The 15,977-nt window shown below is 31.8% G+C and overlaps 2 protein-coding genes across 4 annotated transcripts; one reads left to right on the plus strand and one right to left on the minus strand.

Annotated features, from left to right (window-relative positions):
- The first annotated feature begins 1,144 nt into the window (after positions 1-1,144).
- On the plus strand, positions 1,145-3,781 carry LOC123212530 (40S ribosomal protein Sa-2-like). Its single transcript, XM_044631698.1, has 5 exons — positions 1,145-1,436; positions 2,345-2,607; positions 2,724-2,921; positions 3,069-3,282; positions 3,399-3,781. The coding sequence occupies exons 1-5, from the start codon at positions 1,292-1,294 to the stop codon at positions 3,533-3,535; spliced, it is 957 nt and encodes a 318-aa protein (XP_044487633.1). The 5' UTR covers positions 1,145-1,291; the 3' UTR covers positions 3,536-3,781.
- A 1,122-nt stretch (positions 3,782-4,903) lies between these two features.
- LOC123212531 (phosphoinositide phosphatase SAC2-like) lies at positions 4,904-11,286 on the minus strand. 3 transcript variants are annotated; one of them, XM_044631700.1, is made up of 16 exons: positions 10,951-11,286; positions 10,657-10,861; positions 10,397-10,562; positions 9,500-9,722; positions 9,006-9,082; positions 8,594-8,781; positions 8,412-8,509; positions 8,150-8,283; positions 7,978-8,070; positions 7,267-7,624; positions 6,913-7,034; positions 6,657-6,770; positions 6,178-6,357; positions 5,786-5,962; positions 5,558-5,591; positions 4,904-5,450 (listed from the first exon to the last, which is right to left on the minus strand). In XM_044631700.1, exons 1-16 carry the CDS (start codon positions 11,047-11,049, stop codon positions 5,343-5,345), a joined length of 2,376 nt encoding a protein of 791 aa, XP_044487635.1. In that variant the 5' UTR covers positions 11,050-11,286; the 3' UTR covers positions 4,904-5,342. The 3 variants fall into 3 exon arrangements, with proteins under 3 accessions (XP_044487635.1, XP_044487634.1, XP_044487636.1); XM_044631699.1 differs by having other exon boundaries at positions 7,948-8,070; XM_044631701.1 differs by lacking the exon at positions 10,951-11,286 and having other exon boundaries at positions 7,948-8,070; positions 10,397-10,551; positions 10,657-10,798.
- Between the last annotated feature and the right edge of the window lie 4,691 nt (positions 11,287-15,977).

The following is a 15,977-nucleotide window of genomic DNA, read 5'->3' on the forward strand; positions in this document are numbered from 1 at the left end:
AACATAAAACCATTACATAATTCACAATTAAAGAACAAGTACAGTCATTCCAAAATTTGAACACAACACAGAGAAACTATATATATATCATACCAAAAGAGCATCAAGTGACCTCAAATTGGCCACAGGATTATCCCCAACCATAACAGTGAAGGCAGAAACTATATCAGCAAGAGTCCTTGACCTCCGTGTTGCGACCAACATTTTGATGTCGCCATTTTGCCCCCTTTGAACCTTCATAATCACTCGCACACTGCCACAGAAGCCTCTCTACCAACTCCCTCTTCTTCTCCACCTCTTTCAACTCCACCACTCTCTTGTTACCACTCCTCGCTTCAACAACCTACACTCTCTCCTCCAACTCTTTAGCATCCACATACCACACCCCAATGGTGCTAGCTTTCACTAAGAGCAGTTTTGGCATCTTCTTAAACTTATCATTACTAACACCACCGCTATCAAGTGACAGAACCGGTGGCTTTGGCATTGGTTTTAAGGTCAAATTTTCATTTTTATGTCGGCGTTCTTGCTAAGAATTAGTTTTTTTATGGTTATTGTTGTGACTCCTGGTTTTTGGCATCTGGGTACTTGTGGTGTCTTTTTGAAATTGAGTTTTTTCATTGTTTTTTAGATTTCTCAGAGTCGGATATTTGGAGGTCTTGTTGGGTTTAAGAGGGCCAGTTTTGCAGAAATCAGAGTCGTCGAAACCTATAGAAGAAGAAGAGAGGCCTAGAGTTGAAGCAAAAGAGGCTAAATCTTGATTTTAATAAATCTACGTCTTGTTTAATTTTGGATTTTAAGAGAATTGAGCCAGACATTTTTGCATACCGAGAATAGCTGCAAGGCGACTGCAGAGGGTTTAAAAACTGTAAAGTGAGGTTTCAAAGGTTTCTTTAATCTTGCAGTAAACGAGTTTAGTTGAAGATGACAAGAAAACGACACCGCTTTAGTTCATCATTGAATTCGGCCGGATCTAACAAAACCCTATAAAAAAATACTCATATTCAAATAAACAAGACTATGATAAAACCCATAAGATATTCATACCCCTGAATTGGGCCGGATCTAATAGAACCCTAAACCAAGACCATAACAAAGCAGAGGGATAAATTCGTCATTACATTGACTAGGGTTTCTCAACCCTAAATCTTACCTTTATAAACCACACAATTACAGTTCCTGTTTTCTTCTCTGAGTGAGCCCTTTATCTTCTCGCTTTTTTTTCTCCATTTTCCAGCACTCAATCTCTCACGAGACTGTAAGCCTAGAGAGAAGCAGATTCAGGGCAAAAATGGCCTCGTCCAATGCAACTGCACCGAGGCAGCTGTCTCAAAAGGAGGCCGACATTCAGATGATGTTGGCTGCCGAAGTCCATCTGGGAACCAAAAACTGCGATTTCCAGATGGAGCGGTATGTTTTCAAGAGGAGGAATGATGGTGAGTACTTCTCTTATTGGTATTTTGTATATTAATTGACTAATTTATGTGATTTTTCATTTTATTGTTTGCTTTTATCTTTTTATTTTTGTGCTTTTATGGCTGCGGATCCGTTGAAGCTGAGACATGTGGGTTTTTAATTACGAATTAAATGGTAAAATATGTATCAGTGGTTGTTGTGTAGGTAGCTTTTTGTCTTCGAAGTAACTCATTTTAGGGCGTGTTTTTTATTTTTTTATATGTTTTACTGGTAATCGAATGAGAAAACGCTAGCCGTAGTGGGAAATCTGATGTGTTGGATTCTTTGGTGTTATACTTGCTCATGAAGAATTATTGAGTATGTCAGAGAGAAAGCGTGTGTCAATTATAAAAGAGGGTTGCTACTGTTACTATAAGATTTTACTCTTGTGTTAGATTGTTTTCTTTTCTACCTTTTTAATTGTTTAGGCAATTGAGACTCTGCATGTTTTGTTGCAGTTAATGTGTCTTTTGATGTTTACTTATGGTTGATGTTGAGCTTTTTTTTGTTTGGATAAGATGTTTAGGTGTTTAGAATATTTAATAATAGAAAATAAGGTTTTCAAATGTTTCTCATTTTGTATAATATACATAGCAGGTTTCTTTTATCTGTACAAAGATGTAAATGTTGTCAAACTTTATGTTCCACTATAATGTGGTTAACATAATTGGCGTAGTGGATCTGCCCTGGGGTGATTTTAAACTAGATAATTTCTGTATGCTGTTTTACTTACCATGTTCAGGATGTTATAACACTTGATTTGATGGCCATCGGCTTAATAAATGTGATCTTCTGGTCAGAATTCTGAGTGGTAAAATTTTTTATTATGTGGTTAATAATATGTTCACTATTTCAATTCATTCCTAGTTACTGCATTCTTTTTGTATAGGTATTTATATCATCAACCTTGGCAAGACATGGGAAAAGCTTCAGATGGCAGCCAGAGTTATTGTTGCTGTTGAGAACCCGCAGGACATTATTGTCCAATCAGCCAGACCATATGGTCAGAGAGCTGTTCTGAAATTTGCCCAGTACACTGGTGCCCACGCTATTGCAGGGAGGCATACTCCTGGTACATTCACCAATCAGCTCCAGACATCATTCAGTGAGCCTCGTCTCCTTATCCTGACAGATCCTAGAACTGATCACCAGGTCTATGTTATTCCATTTGCCATGTAATTTTTGGCTGCCATTCCACTGGATATCTGCACCTTCTGGTATTTACTGGTTGTGGGCTAACTTTAGCAAACACTATGATCTTCTTGCAGCCTATTAAGGAAGCAGCTCTCGGTAACATTCCCACCATTGCCTTCTGTGATACTGACTCACCAATGCGTTATGTTGATATTGGTATCCCTGCCAATAACAAGGGAAAGCACAGCATTGGGTGTCTTTTCTGGCTATTGGCAAGAATGGTTCTGCAGATGCGGGGCACAATTCGTCCTGGCCATAAGTGGGATGTCATGGTACATACCTCTCAAATATTATTAGTCAACTCTTCTGTATTTATAATGATTAATCTTGTCTTTCCTTCTGTATTTTCATTCAATTGTTTTCAGTTGGCACAGATTATATTCATATTGTTTTAATCTATGCATCTTTCCTATGTGCAGGTCGACTTGTTCTTCTACAGAGAACCCGAGGAGGCCAAGCAAGCTGAAGAAGAAGAGCTCGCTGCTCCCATTGAATATGGAAGTGCAGTAGCTCCTGATTATGCCATGAACTTGGATAGTCAGCAATGGCCTACCCAAATCTCTGATGCACAGTGGCCTGGTGAAGTTCAGAATCCCATTGCTGCTGTTCCTGGGGTTTCCTATTTCCCAGAAGGTCAGTCTTTATGAATTTGTTCATAATCAATTTGTCTCTGGTTATGGCTGTTTGAAAATTTCAGTTGTTTAAAGATTTAATGGTTACTCCTTTCAAATGAACGGTTGCTTGTGCAGTTCCCTTGGCTACTGGAGAAGGATGGGATGCTGTGCCTCCTCCACAAATGGCTGCAGTTGTTCCGGCTGGAGTTGTTCTGGACGTTCCTGCCCCGCAAGCCCCGCAAGCACCGCAAGCTACTGGCTGGGGGGACTAAGTGCAGCATTTCACTTTGAGTTTTGTCGTGACCACCCATTCCCTACCATTCCTTTATAATTTAAAGCCTAGTTTTGAACTATTATTATCTTATGTTCTGGTAAAGAACTTGGTTTTCTGGCACAGTTTAGTTCTGGACAATGGGACTTAGGTTTTGTTATTCATGATTATGGTGGTATCTGAAGTGATGAATATTTTGTAATGTTACAATTATTTTTCCGAAGTTGCCCAAGTATTTGTTTGTCAACTCCAATCTATCCTCCTTGCTATCGGTGGCCATCACGTTGATTTAGCGTAAAACTCTTGATGTGATAATGTACTTATTAGAGTAGTTACTAGAGTAGTGTTATATAAATAAATAATATATACAATTTGTTTATAGACAATGACCATTGGGCATTGTCTGGTTTTCAATTTTGTGTATATTTTATTTAATTTATATTTTAATTTATTTTAAAATGATCTAATTATATATTATGGTCTCATTTATGTTAACTTAATAGAAATTATTTGCATATTACAAGCACAATGTAGATATAAAAGCCTTAAAATGATATATTATTGTGCATGTGTATCAACTATGAGAAGACCAGTACTGTTCATAGTTAAGATCACAGAAATAGTAACTGTAATAGAATTATATGCGAATACTGTACTTACTTGATTGGAGCTTCTAACCAAATCAATGTTGGCATTATGTATGGTTGAAAAAGTAACTTGGGTAGTTGAAAATCAAGGTTGACATAATCTGCATCTGTGTTTGCCACTGGGGTTTAATGATATAGCAAGGCAATTTTCTCAGTCATCTAAATTATACCAGTTCCTGTGAAGCCAATTTCAATGTTATTATTCCCTTTGAATTTAGGGGCGTTTGGTTATTAGTTTTTAAGATTACCTTAGTAATCTATCTTTTATTCTTTTGTTTAGTTTATCAGTAATAAAATATACAGTAATATTCTATTACCAATACTGACGTAACAGGTAATATAGGTGTTAATCTGATAATCATCTTCACCTTAAGTATTTAAAAATTATCAAGGTAATCTTGATTTTATTATAATTATATTATTATTTATTAATTTTTTGAGACAAATAAATTTATTTTTAATTAATATGATAAATAATATAAAAAATATTTAAAAATAATTATATTCAAGGACATTTAAGTTAAATAATTTATTAGTAATTTTTTATTACCTTTAACCAAATACAATAATTATTTATACCTATCAAATTTTATCAAACATAGTAATAATTTATATCCAGTAATCTTCTAAGTAATATATCTTCAAGGTAATATTTCTATTTTGATAATAAAACATTACTAAAACCAAACGTAACCTTAAAGTTTTGTACCAGCAAGAACGACTAATCAAGGAAAGTGTCAAAAATAATGATAGCTGCTTGAATCCTGGTTCTAACTTTCTCTGTCAACTATGATCAGTTTTTGCGGTCTCATAGCCAATTTCAAGGAATGAAGACTATTTTGGAGTAATTCATTCATTGAATCTTGCTATGTATCCATTAATGATGCAAATCAGTCAATTGAAACTACAACTAGAAACTATTTACAGAACTTTGGAAACTATGACTATTTGTGCTGCCCTAGCCTGGTATAATTGCAGCCAAAACTGTGATCTTCCGGTTGATCTCCTCCATTTATTTTTTCTGCATGGAATCCACATCCTCTGGATGAGGTTGTGATCTTCCAGTTGATCTCTACCATTTATTTTTTTTGTATGTACTCCACATCCTTCGGATGAGGTTGAATCAGTGATGAAAGAACTACTAACATAAACTCCACATAATCAACTCCAATAAAACATCCCCCCATTTGCTACCCACCTCACAAAGCTCTCATCATATTTGTCCATCTCAACATTTCTGGAGCCTTGAGTCCCAGTTCGATCAGTTTCCTGGATGAAAATATATGATAAAATCAACCGCACAATTCTCTCAGCTGAGCAAAATGTGAAATAATAAGCAAGTAGCAGCATGGACTCTAGTAATTTTAAACACTGACCTCAAGGCTGGTGCTAGATTGATTTGCAACTGACCTGTGTACAAATATAAATTGATCAAAAATCGAATATAAGGCTGGTGCTAGTTTGTGCATTGTGTCTTGTCATTTAAAGTCAGATCAAACCATAAAAAGTGATCATGAACCAGATTCAGCTTCTATGAATAGAATTGTTCAACAATAATAAGAGATAATTTAAAAGTGTACCATGCTTGATAGGCTATTGAATACCTTTCAGATATATCTTCTTCCCATGAGTGTCCCGATGAAGAGAACCAATCAAAATCACGAAAACTTGTAAAGTCATATTTATCTTCATTATCAGTATCAAGGAACTTATCGACCTCAAAACATTGGTCCTCCTCTATATATCTGAAGAGCTTCCGGCATGACATAAATGGTGTATGCCTGAAGGACAACAAGCATTTAGTTGGTACCAAAACAAAAACACACATAGAAGAAGATTGTATGTGCAAAGCAAAAATAGTAAATATTTCGATTTCTAAAATTTTTGGTGTCTTCTATCTATGTTTAGGATTCTTGTTTGAAATGCATAACAATGAGCATAACATATACTAAAATTATCAACAATCAAAGTAACAATTATAATCATTTAAGCGAACCTTGAAAAAGGCATATCAATTCCACAAGTTGAGATCTCCAGAGTGGACTCTGAAAGACGTTTGTCACCTCCTTGCTCTCTTTCACAGAAAAGTCCATTGTGCCCAGCTTTTATAGCTGCCAAAGATGAGTTGTCTTCACAAACAATATTGCCATCTGAAAGAGATCTTTTAATAAATAACCTGCAGTTTTCAGCAGGAATAACGTCAGTAGATGCCTAATGAAGAAATGATCACACTATATACGTATATAAGAAGATTATTTAAGAAGGTAACAAAAAGTCAATATGAGAATAGGAAGCATGGAAAGAGATATCTTATCTTCATAATAATAGAATGATATTCTAAAAACTGGAATGAGATTGAAACATCAGATCAAGCATATTGTCAGGCTCTCATGTCATTAGTTTCCGTTGAATACACATTATCTACCATAAATAAAAATGGAAGACATGAATCGAGGCACAGAGTGGCAATATTACCTAGAGTACTCATCAACAAAATTAGAATCAGGACAGCCAATATTGTAATGCTGATCTGAATCCAATTCCCACAGGGCTGGTTTACCCTGTTGTGGTTGAAAGTGACCCAAAAATCTGCTCAAATATCAGTAAGTTGTTAATTAGTAGGGAGCATTCCTATAAAAATGGTATCAACAAAAGCAATTTAATACAAAACTAAATTTCAAATACAGTATTACTACAGCTAATAGAGAAGTAAAGATTAAATATAACATACACATTAATGGCATTTTGCTTTTCAGCATCAAAATAAGCATTACTATAGTAACGTTGCAGAGTTCTAAAAAACTCCTGAGACTGAGTTGCTGCTTTCCATTGACCTCTCCTTTCAGAAAATATCTGTTTAATATCATCAAGAAAAATGAAAAAAAAAATGAGCCCATTAAAACCGGGTGATGATATATAAAAACACTAAGTGGACTAGTATACCAAAATTTCAAAATATTTGACAGTACTCAGCTTGCAACTCAAACTATACTTGCTAGCATATTAATTAGAAGCACATTTCAGAACTATGTAATTTCTTTTTGAACTCCAGTATTAAGGAAAACCCAAAGACAATAAGCAGTACCTTATTGTGTGCCGCAGAACCACCATATTGTAACGAAAGAGTGTCACCCATAGTCTCATAAATATCCATCAAATCAACAGCCAACGGATCATCTAAACCAATATATGCAGTCTTGATAAGTCCCAAAATTTGTAGCTGATATCCAAGAGCCACCAACCCATAGGCATACTGGGCAATATTTGTGCGATCTAAACAATCAATGCAATTGGTTCTTAGAACCCCATTTTGCAATTTCAGGACCTTAACACAGGGATTTACACTAGCTTCGCGGCTTCCATTGCTAGATTCTATGTCTGCACTCTCACCACACTCATTTTCATAAGAAAGATTGTGGGGAGGGTAGTCATCTTCAGTTTTTCTGCATTTGCATTTGTGAAGACACCTCATTAAATAGTTACAAAGAATGTTCCAAGGGAAATACAAAACCTTTTGTTAAGTTTACAGTGCAAAATGCAGATTAAATTATTTGGAGAGCAAAATGAGCCACTGTACAAGAAAGAAGCATAAAAGTACTTCACAAGGATGATGTAGCATAAAAATATTTTAGGTTGAAACACAAATGGGTGAAGAATTAACATAGCTTTCTTCAATCAAATCAAGATGTGTAAGAAAATGTTAAGATCATAAATTTATGCACTGAAAAAGAAAAATGAAAATAGTAGCAGTCTAACTTGAACTTACTCAAAGCTGGGTGGACTCAATAATCCTCGCCTTTTTCCAGGTCTAACCCTACAATAAAAGACACCAGTGGCGCCTAATGCAATTAAGCCCAATCTGCTAAGAAGTGTCAATGCATGTGTTGCCCTGCTTGAAAATAAACAAGTATTCATGTCAGTAACCATTCATAATGGAAAACAATTTGTAACCAAGGGAAAAACATTACTTTCTAGAATACTTCTGAAGATCCAAGTTAAATAATCTTATCCGATTTTCTTTTGTTAAATTTTTATTTACAAATCGAACAGCTTTTTCAAACTCCGCACGAAGAATGGTTTCTCGAGGCTTCTTCTCACGTGCCTACCAACAACACAAGATAAAAGCCAAAAAGAGAACAGTCAATAAAGAATGTGAGAGATTACCATAGATAGAAGACTATGCAAATAAGAAAACACAACTTTGGTCCCCCAAAAATTGAAAAAACTTACCCTGATCAAATTAAGAAGAATTATAGGATTTCCATATCTCTTTACAAGATTTTCAAAATGAAGTTTTGTAGCCTCGTAATTTTGGTCCTTCTTCGATACTGTAAAAAAGAAGTAAAAAATGAGAGAAGTCATTGTAAAATTTACAGTTAAGAGTACTTTAGTTTGGTGTGGTTAAATCATACATATTATGTCAGGTTTAATATTCAATCGCGAAGTCTCTTGAGACCAGAAAAGTGGGATTGACCCTCGAATCTGCACTGTAGAACTTAGTTGGTACGGGCTTCCATCAGGAACATCCTCAAACACAATTTGTTCTGTCTCAACATCATTAGCCACTCTACCCTTTTCATTGACACCGCGCTTCAAATATCTATATGGTAAAAGAGAAACAAAGTGAGAAACATACTGATTTCATAATCAGCCAGCAGTGGGACACAAAGCAGCAGAATATAAATATTAAAAAAAATGTAATATAAAAATTGGGATCCATAGAAGAATGCCACTGTATTAAACTTTCAAAGACACAAGAATAAAGCATATCACAATTGTATTAATTTTTTTAAACATTACTCCTTATGAAACAAAATCTCATACCTTGTGCCAGCATAATGCCGTGAGCGTCTAGCAATGAGAGTCAATTTGAAGTTCTTGCCAGATACTGTATATTTTTCCTGATAACAAAGCACAACAGTGTACATATCCTTATCTAAACATTTAAAATCTTCCAGGCAGCATAACTTACTAAAACCATCCTGCAAGTGCTTGCCTCATACAAACATTCAAGATGGAATTTCACTGATTACAGACATAAGGCAAACTGAAAAATGATAACTTCAATAGCTCCCAAGTGTAAGAAGCCATAAAAAACAGCCGGCATAAACTTATTAAGGAAACACAAATCAGCTAGCCAAGTGAAACCAATGAAATTCTATGAAGAAGCAAAACAAATATGGAAGTATGAACAAGCAAGATCGGTATAAAACTGAACTCATAAACAAAACAAAATAGAAAGTATATAAACAAATATATGTATGATATTAGCAAAGCAACACTTTTCTATTACTTCTAATATTAATAACATAACATACCTGCTTAAAGAAGCCATAGACTAATGCAACAGTCCATAGAGTATTTTTGAGAGTATTCCGAATTCCACGAGTTAGAAATTCGTTCCAAACAAACATAGTTTCATATAGCAATGGTCCTGTCCCATTATTACATAAGTTCTTTTGAAGACTATGCATGACATTGTATGAGTAGCTGAAAAAGAAGTCCTTTGTAAGATCCACAATGCTCAGGAGCTTCTTGTATCTATTAAACAAGAGGAAAAAGGTTCACTTCAGAAAGAAAAGCAAGATAAAGTTAAATTATGAAATAAATTGATTAAAAAATAAGGAATGGCAACAAAAAAAGCTTATACTTGGAACAAAAAGAAAGAAGCAAATTCCCCGTAAACCCCTACGATACCTTGTCTCACTCAATATGTTATAATAACATCACATGTGGTGTGCTCCTGTACCTTTCCAGGAAATCAAAGTACAAATATCCTCTAAAGAGATATAAACTAAAACAACAATGCAATAGCATTGAATAAAAAGCTGATGCCAGTCAACAAAAGAAGGTACTAATGTATCGACAATAATAATAACAAAGAATTACAGATTACCTCCACCATGTGGAACTCATCTACATCTAAAAGATGTATGCACATGTTAAAGCCTGACAACAATTCAATAGTGAAAGCTCACACGAGCGATACTCATATACAAATAAATATAAAACAAAGATGATGGATTACCTCCACATTGTGGAACTCATCTACGACCAAAATGTCCAAGAGAATTTTATTGACAACAAGAACAACAAAAATGAAAACAATCAAACCCTTAAACATCTTATAACAATCTATATACAAATTCACAAGTCTCTTCAAAAGTACCAATTTATACATATTACAACTATTACTTGCAAAATGGGCAAAAGACCTTTTCTCATTCTTAGAATAAGTCAAATTTGACAGCACAGAGGAATGGTGAACTGGGATCATCTCAGTTTTCGCCACAGCATATATTGTATGCCCACATATTGATCCAATCTTCCTCCTCTCCGTTATCACTACCATATAATAAGGCTCCAGAAACTTTATAAATCCTTAAAGTTCATCACAAGAAACACCCCATTATGTTGAATCAAATCATAAACAATCTTTGGTCATATGAAAAAAAAATCATATAAAAGTACCTACCAACTATTCCATAACATGCTGTAACCAATGTTAGGCCACCAGTTGACCGGTTCCCTTCATGAATTCTTTCAATCAATTCTTGAACTTCAAATTCTGAATAAGTTGAAGCATCCTCATGAATGCTAAGCTCTGATGGGTCTAATCTGTTAATCTTCAAAACCCTCCATAGTTTTTTGTTGTTATATCTTCCAATCATGTAAAAATTCTGTTTCCGAAAAAAAAAAAAAAACAAAGTTTTTACCATAAATGTTTCAGAAAATATGAGAAACAGAAGTTAAAAAACACAAACTTTACCGAGCGAGTCTCGTAAAGTTTGAACTTTCGCAAATAACAAGAACTGGGGTCAGGAGCTTCTTCATCAATATAACATCTCTCTGCTGTTGTTGCCTCCATTTGAAATTCGGATCCCAGACTTAGCTTGGGATGGTTCTTCTCTGCTTTACAAAAGCCAAAAAGGAAAAAAAAAAATAAAACTTTAAGTTACAATGTAAAAGAAGAACATCTGAGACGATTTTTTCAGAGAAAAAGAGGTTAACAAAAACAGTGCATCTTGGGGAGATAGGAGATGGGAAATAAGGTGGAGACGGGGGAGAAAGAAAGACTTGGAGACAACCAGTTGAGTTGGTTCATTGGTTGGAACAGTTTGTATTTTTATGTATAAAAATATAATTTATTATTTATTTTTGTGGTTAATAATTCAGATTACCCTAATTACTATTATTAATAATAATTTCAAAATTTTTACCTTTTTAACTGGTTTATAAATCTAGTCCTAATTATTTCATTATATAAAAATAGAATATTTAAGAATGAAATTTCGGATAATAAATATTTTATTTAATGGTTTTATTTATTTATAATTTTTAGGTTATTAAAGTTTTGTAAATTTTTACTATAGTAATAATTTTTATTATAACTGAGATTTTATTTTTCTGAAATTACCATAAATAAGCGATACATATCTTCAATTTAATCTCAATTGAAAGCAAAATATTAATTTTTTTTTATATTATTTCCTTTATTTAATCATAAATATTTGAAATAATATATTCTAAAATTTAATTTTCTTCCTACAGGTAAATTGAATTTGATACGCTAAAAGATACTGAGTTGACTCTGAATCAGCTCAAAATTTATCGTGGAAACAAACCCAAAAATTAAAAATAATAAAAATATAATTACTTGCCCCACAAGGGGCAGTGAATAATAAAATAATAATAAAAAAGAAAGAAATAATTGACACGAGATCATTAAAAAAACATTTTCTTATGAAAGTGGAATATTGTAATATTAATATACCATTTTCTTTTAATGCCCTTAAGTTTACTTAAATTTGTCTTTTACCTAAAAATTAAATATAATCTAACCGTAAGCGTACAAAATATTTGTTATCATTGAGATAGAACGTAAGTATTATTTTTTTTTTCAAAAAATACAAATTATGTAACAGACCGAATTGTGAAAAGAGTCTTGTCTACGTGGTTTTTTTTTTTAATTCTTTATATTTAATATCTTTTAAAAAAGCTATTTTTGAAATTAAATATTATTTAAATAAAATAAAATTCACCCCTTAGCAATCCTATCTATGGTAAAATTATGATTCCACAAAACAACACCAGACAGATGTCTTGTTGGGGCAGGCGAGTAGGTAGCTGATGAGTGAGAGTATGGTTTAGATGTCAATCTTGTGTTAGTAAATCTGACATAAAACTAAAGTGATGTGGGGAGAGAGAGAGAGAGGGGAAGCCAATCATTGGGGACATGGGAAGAAAAATAGAGTGGGAAATTGTCAAAAGATATCTTTTTTCTAATGGTTCTAAATTCTACACTACCATCATCACCTTCCCTTACATGATTAATCACTTTGACCCCCATAAATAAAGATTTTTATTGAATGACAAAAATCTCTTGTAGAGTTTCTAAAGTACAAAAATACATTTGCATTTAAGTTGGTGGTATTAAAATTGATGCCAAGAGGGCCATTTTGGTAAAGACACATTGAATCATAGGATTGTAATTTCTAATATTTTTTTTTATTAAATAAAATTATATATTTGTATCGAGTACCGATTTAAATATCAATAATAATATATTATTATATAATTAAATAATTTTAAATTATATATATAATTAATACTTATATTAATATTTATTATAAATAAATATATATAACATCAATTTTTTATTATTTTATAAGTTTTTAAGGGTTTTTTATTAAGTCAAATATTAGGGGGTTGAATTTTTTAAAATTTTATATTGTAAAGTTTTTTCTGGTTCTTGGATTCTTCCATCCCCACCTTCAATCCCTTCATAAAAACTTTATCTTATCAAGAATATAATATATACTCCTAGCTATGAATGTTAAGTTGTCTATTAATCCTAAAGAATATCATATATAATTAAATATTAATTTTTATTTAATTCAAAATTATCTAATTATATAATGATATATCTCCATAAATATATAAATTATTATGTATATAAATAATGATATATTATCATATAATTTAATAATTTTAAATTAAAAATAAAATAATATTCGATCATATAGTAATATTTCAATATTTATATATATAATTATATATATATAATTTTATTGTATTGACAGGTGTTTATATCATAGTCATGATCTCTATATAATATTCTTCTTTTTTTTTTTTACCGTAACTTTTGTCACTTCATTTTGCCTTTCTATGTTCTTATCTTCTAATCCACAAAGTCTTTGCTTGGTGCACAAGGCAACAAAATTGGTCTTTCATGAGGAAATTACAAATTTTGTAGCTATCACTTGAAACCCAATACCCAAAATTTTGAGTATCAATTGTTGTTATCTAACTTGTTATTCTTATCCTCTTTTCTTAAACCTCATCACTATTTATTTATACATGCATAACTAAACCCTAATTTTATGAGTTTGTTTTTTGTCACGCTTCTACCACTTGTTAGTTGTTGCTTTCATTCTCTTTTTTCATCAAATTGTTAAGTTATTAAGATAAAACGCCGTTGGATTAGATTGACTACTTTATAAACAACCTTTATCATCTCAAATATTTGTCAAACATCCATAATAAGATAATTAAGAAGAAATTTTCTGTTTAAAAGGCAAGGAATATATATACTTTTGGTCATGGTTAACTTAAAGAGAATAATTTTTTATTGTTTCCTTTTCGTTAGAATATTTCATTTATTTATTCCTAGGTAGGTCGTTCACCCATAAAACAAATTGGGTTATATAAAATAATAATATTATGTATATCTTTTTTAAGTACATAAATATATACACATTTATATGTGTTATTATATGATTAAACACTACTTTATTCTTAATTTAAAATCATTCAATTATATGATGACACATATTTATATATCTAAAATAGATACGTATAGTTTTATTGTATATATATATATATGATATTAGAAGTGTTAGGATATAAAAATAGTAGAAATAACGGAATATAAGATTAATAAAGTTCTTAACTTGGGCCTATAAATTTAGGCGGCCCAATGTTTCAAGGGCTTGTTTCAGGTTGAGAGGTTGGTCCTACTAGGCTTAGTATGGGTTGAAAGTTGGGCCAAATTTTGGGCCATCTCACTTACTTTGCGCTATAAAGGTTTTAAAAAAAATATTCGTACATAATTACACTGCATTTTACATCAGAGAAGAAAAAAATTGGTCAATGATTTAGAAAGGTTAACCCGGTTATTATTCTTAGATGCCAAAATATACACTTAAAAGACAAAAGGAAATCAATATTTTTTATAACATACCAAAATGCAAAAGACAAAAGGAATAAGTTTTCTAACTTACCAAAATGCAAAAACTAGACAAAAATAAGTTCACCTATGCTTTTTATAAGGTTGATATTTCATACCTAATAATTTTTGCCATTTGATTCTATTTTATTTATAGTAAAAATGGGATATTCAATACAATACGACACCATGACCCTATGTATTGCAATACGATATTAATATTGTGATATTCTTAGATAAATCTCACATCAGTAAAATACGAAAAAATGTTGGGTCTATCTGTACTACATCTGTATATCCCACATTACTTAAGAATAAAAAAATTTGATTGGTTAAATAGTCAATAAATTTTTTAAACTGTCAAAATGTATTTTAGACTATAAACTCTAAAAGTAAAACTATAATAGATTATGTATTTAATATGAACAATATCTTTACAATATATTAGACTATTAGATCAGATATATTACAAATATATTAAACATTTTATTTTTGACTTGGCTTGACGTGACATACTTTTTTTTTTGTGGGTATGATTAATATTAGTATCTCGTTTCAAAAAAAAAAAATACTCGAACATTATGCACCAATTATATATTTCCTTGCTTGAAATAGATGGTAGAAACTATATAATTAATATGTGTGCTGCCTAATCAATATATATATATATATATATTGTTTAACTTGTGGATTAAGAAGGGTCCAATTAGTGACTAGCAGTTGAGAATTGCCTGATTTTCATTTTGAAATGCGGGAGCACGGATCCCTATTCACAATAAATCAAGTTCCCATTTGGGGAAGGGTTAGAGACGTTTCAACATGGAAAACAACAATGAGGCATGATTGATTGTTGGGCATGCTTCCATGCTAGAAAAGATGTAAGCATGGGCAGTTGCGTATCCAGATGTTGTGCTTTGATTTTTAATAAAAACCGACCAAATCATGTGGAAGTTCCTTGTAGCTTTTCTTGTTAAATAAATATACAATAAGAGGCAATGGAGAACTACTTGATTGTTGACTACTTGTACTTAACGTTTGATAGTGATATTATAATGGGAATCACAACAATAAGATTAAGTTTAATTTATATAGTTAATGATATGCATATCAATTTTTAAATACATAAATAATATATCATCATATAATGAAAAATTATTTCCTTTTTTATTCTAAATTAACCAATCACTTGATGATATATATCAAATATATACTTATTTATGTATTTAAAATGACAATTATAAACTTTATGTTTACATCTGGTTTTGATGTATATATGTTTTTTTATAGACATGTTTACATTTTGGACTCTTATATGAATATTTTGATGTTATTTCTTCGCTTTATATTTAGGACAACTAATTGTTTTACTTTTAATGTCAATTTTCAGTTGATTGCCTACATAAATTTGTAGGTCATATATATATATATATATATATATATATATATATATATATATATATATATGTATATATATTTGGTTCTTTCTCTTTATCGACAAACTTCATCATTAAGATGTGAGACAAATTTTTTAACGAGTTTTTAAAGAGAGTTCAAGACTAACGATAGAA

Source organism: Mangifera indica, chromosome 3 (genome assembly GCF_011075055.1).
Source record: "Mangifera indica cultivar Alphonso chromosome 3, CATAS_Mindica_2.1, whole genome shotgun sequence".
Lineage (NCBI taxonomy): Eukaryota > Viridiplantae > Streptophyta > Magnoliopsida > Sapindales > Anacardiaceae > Mangifera > Mangifera indica.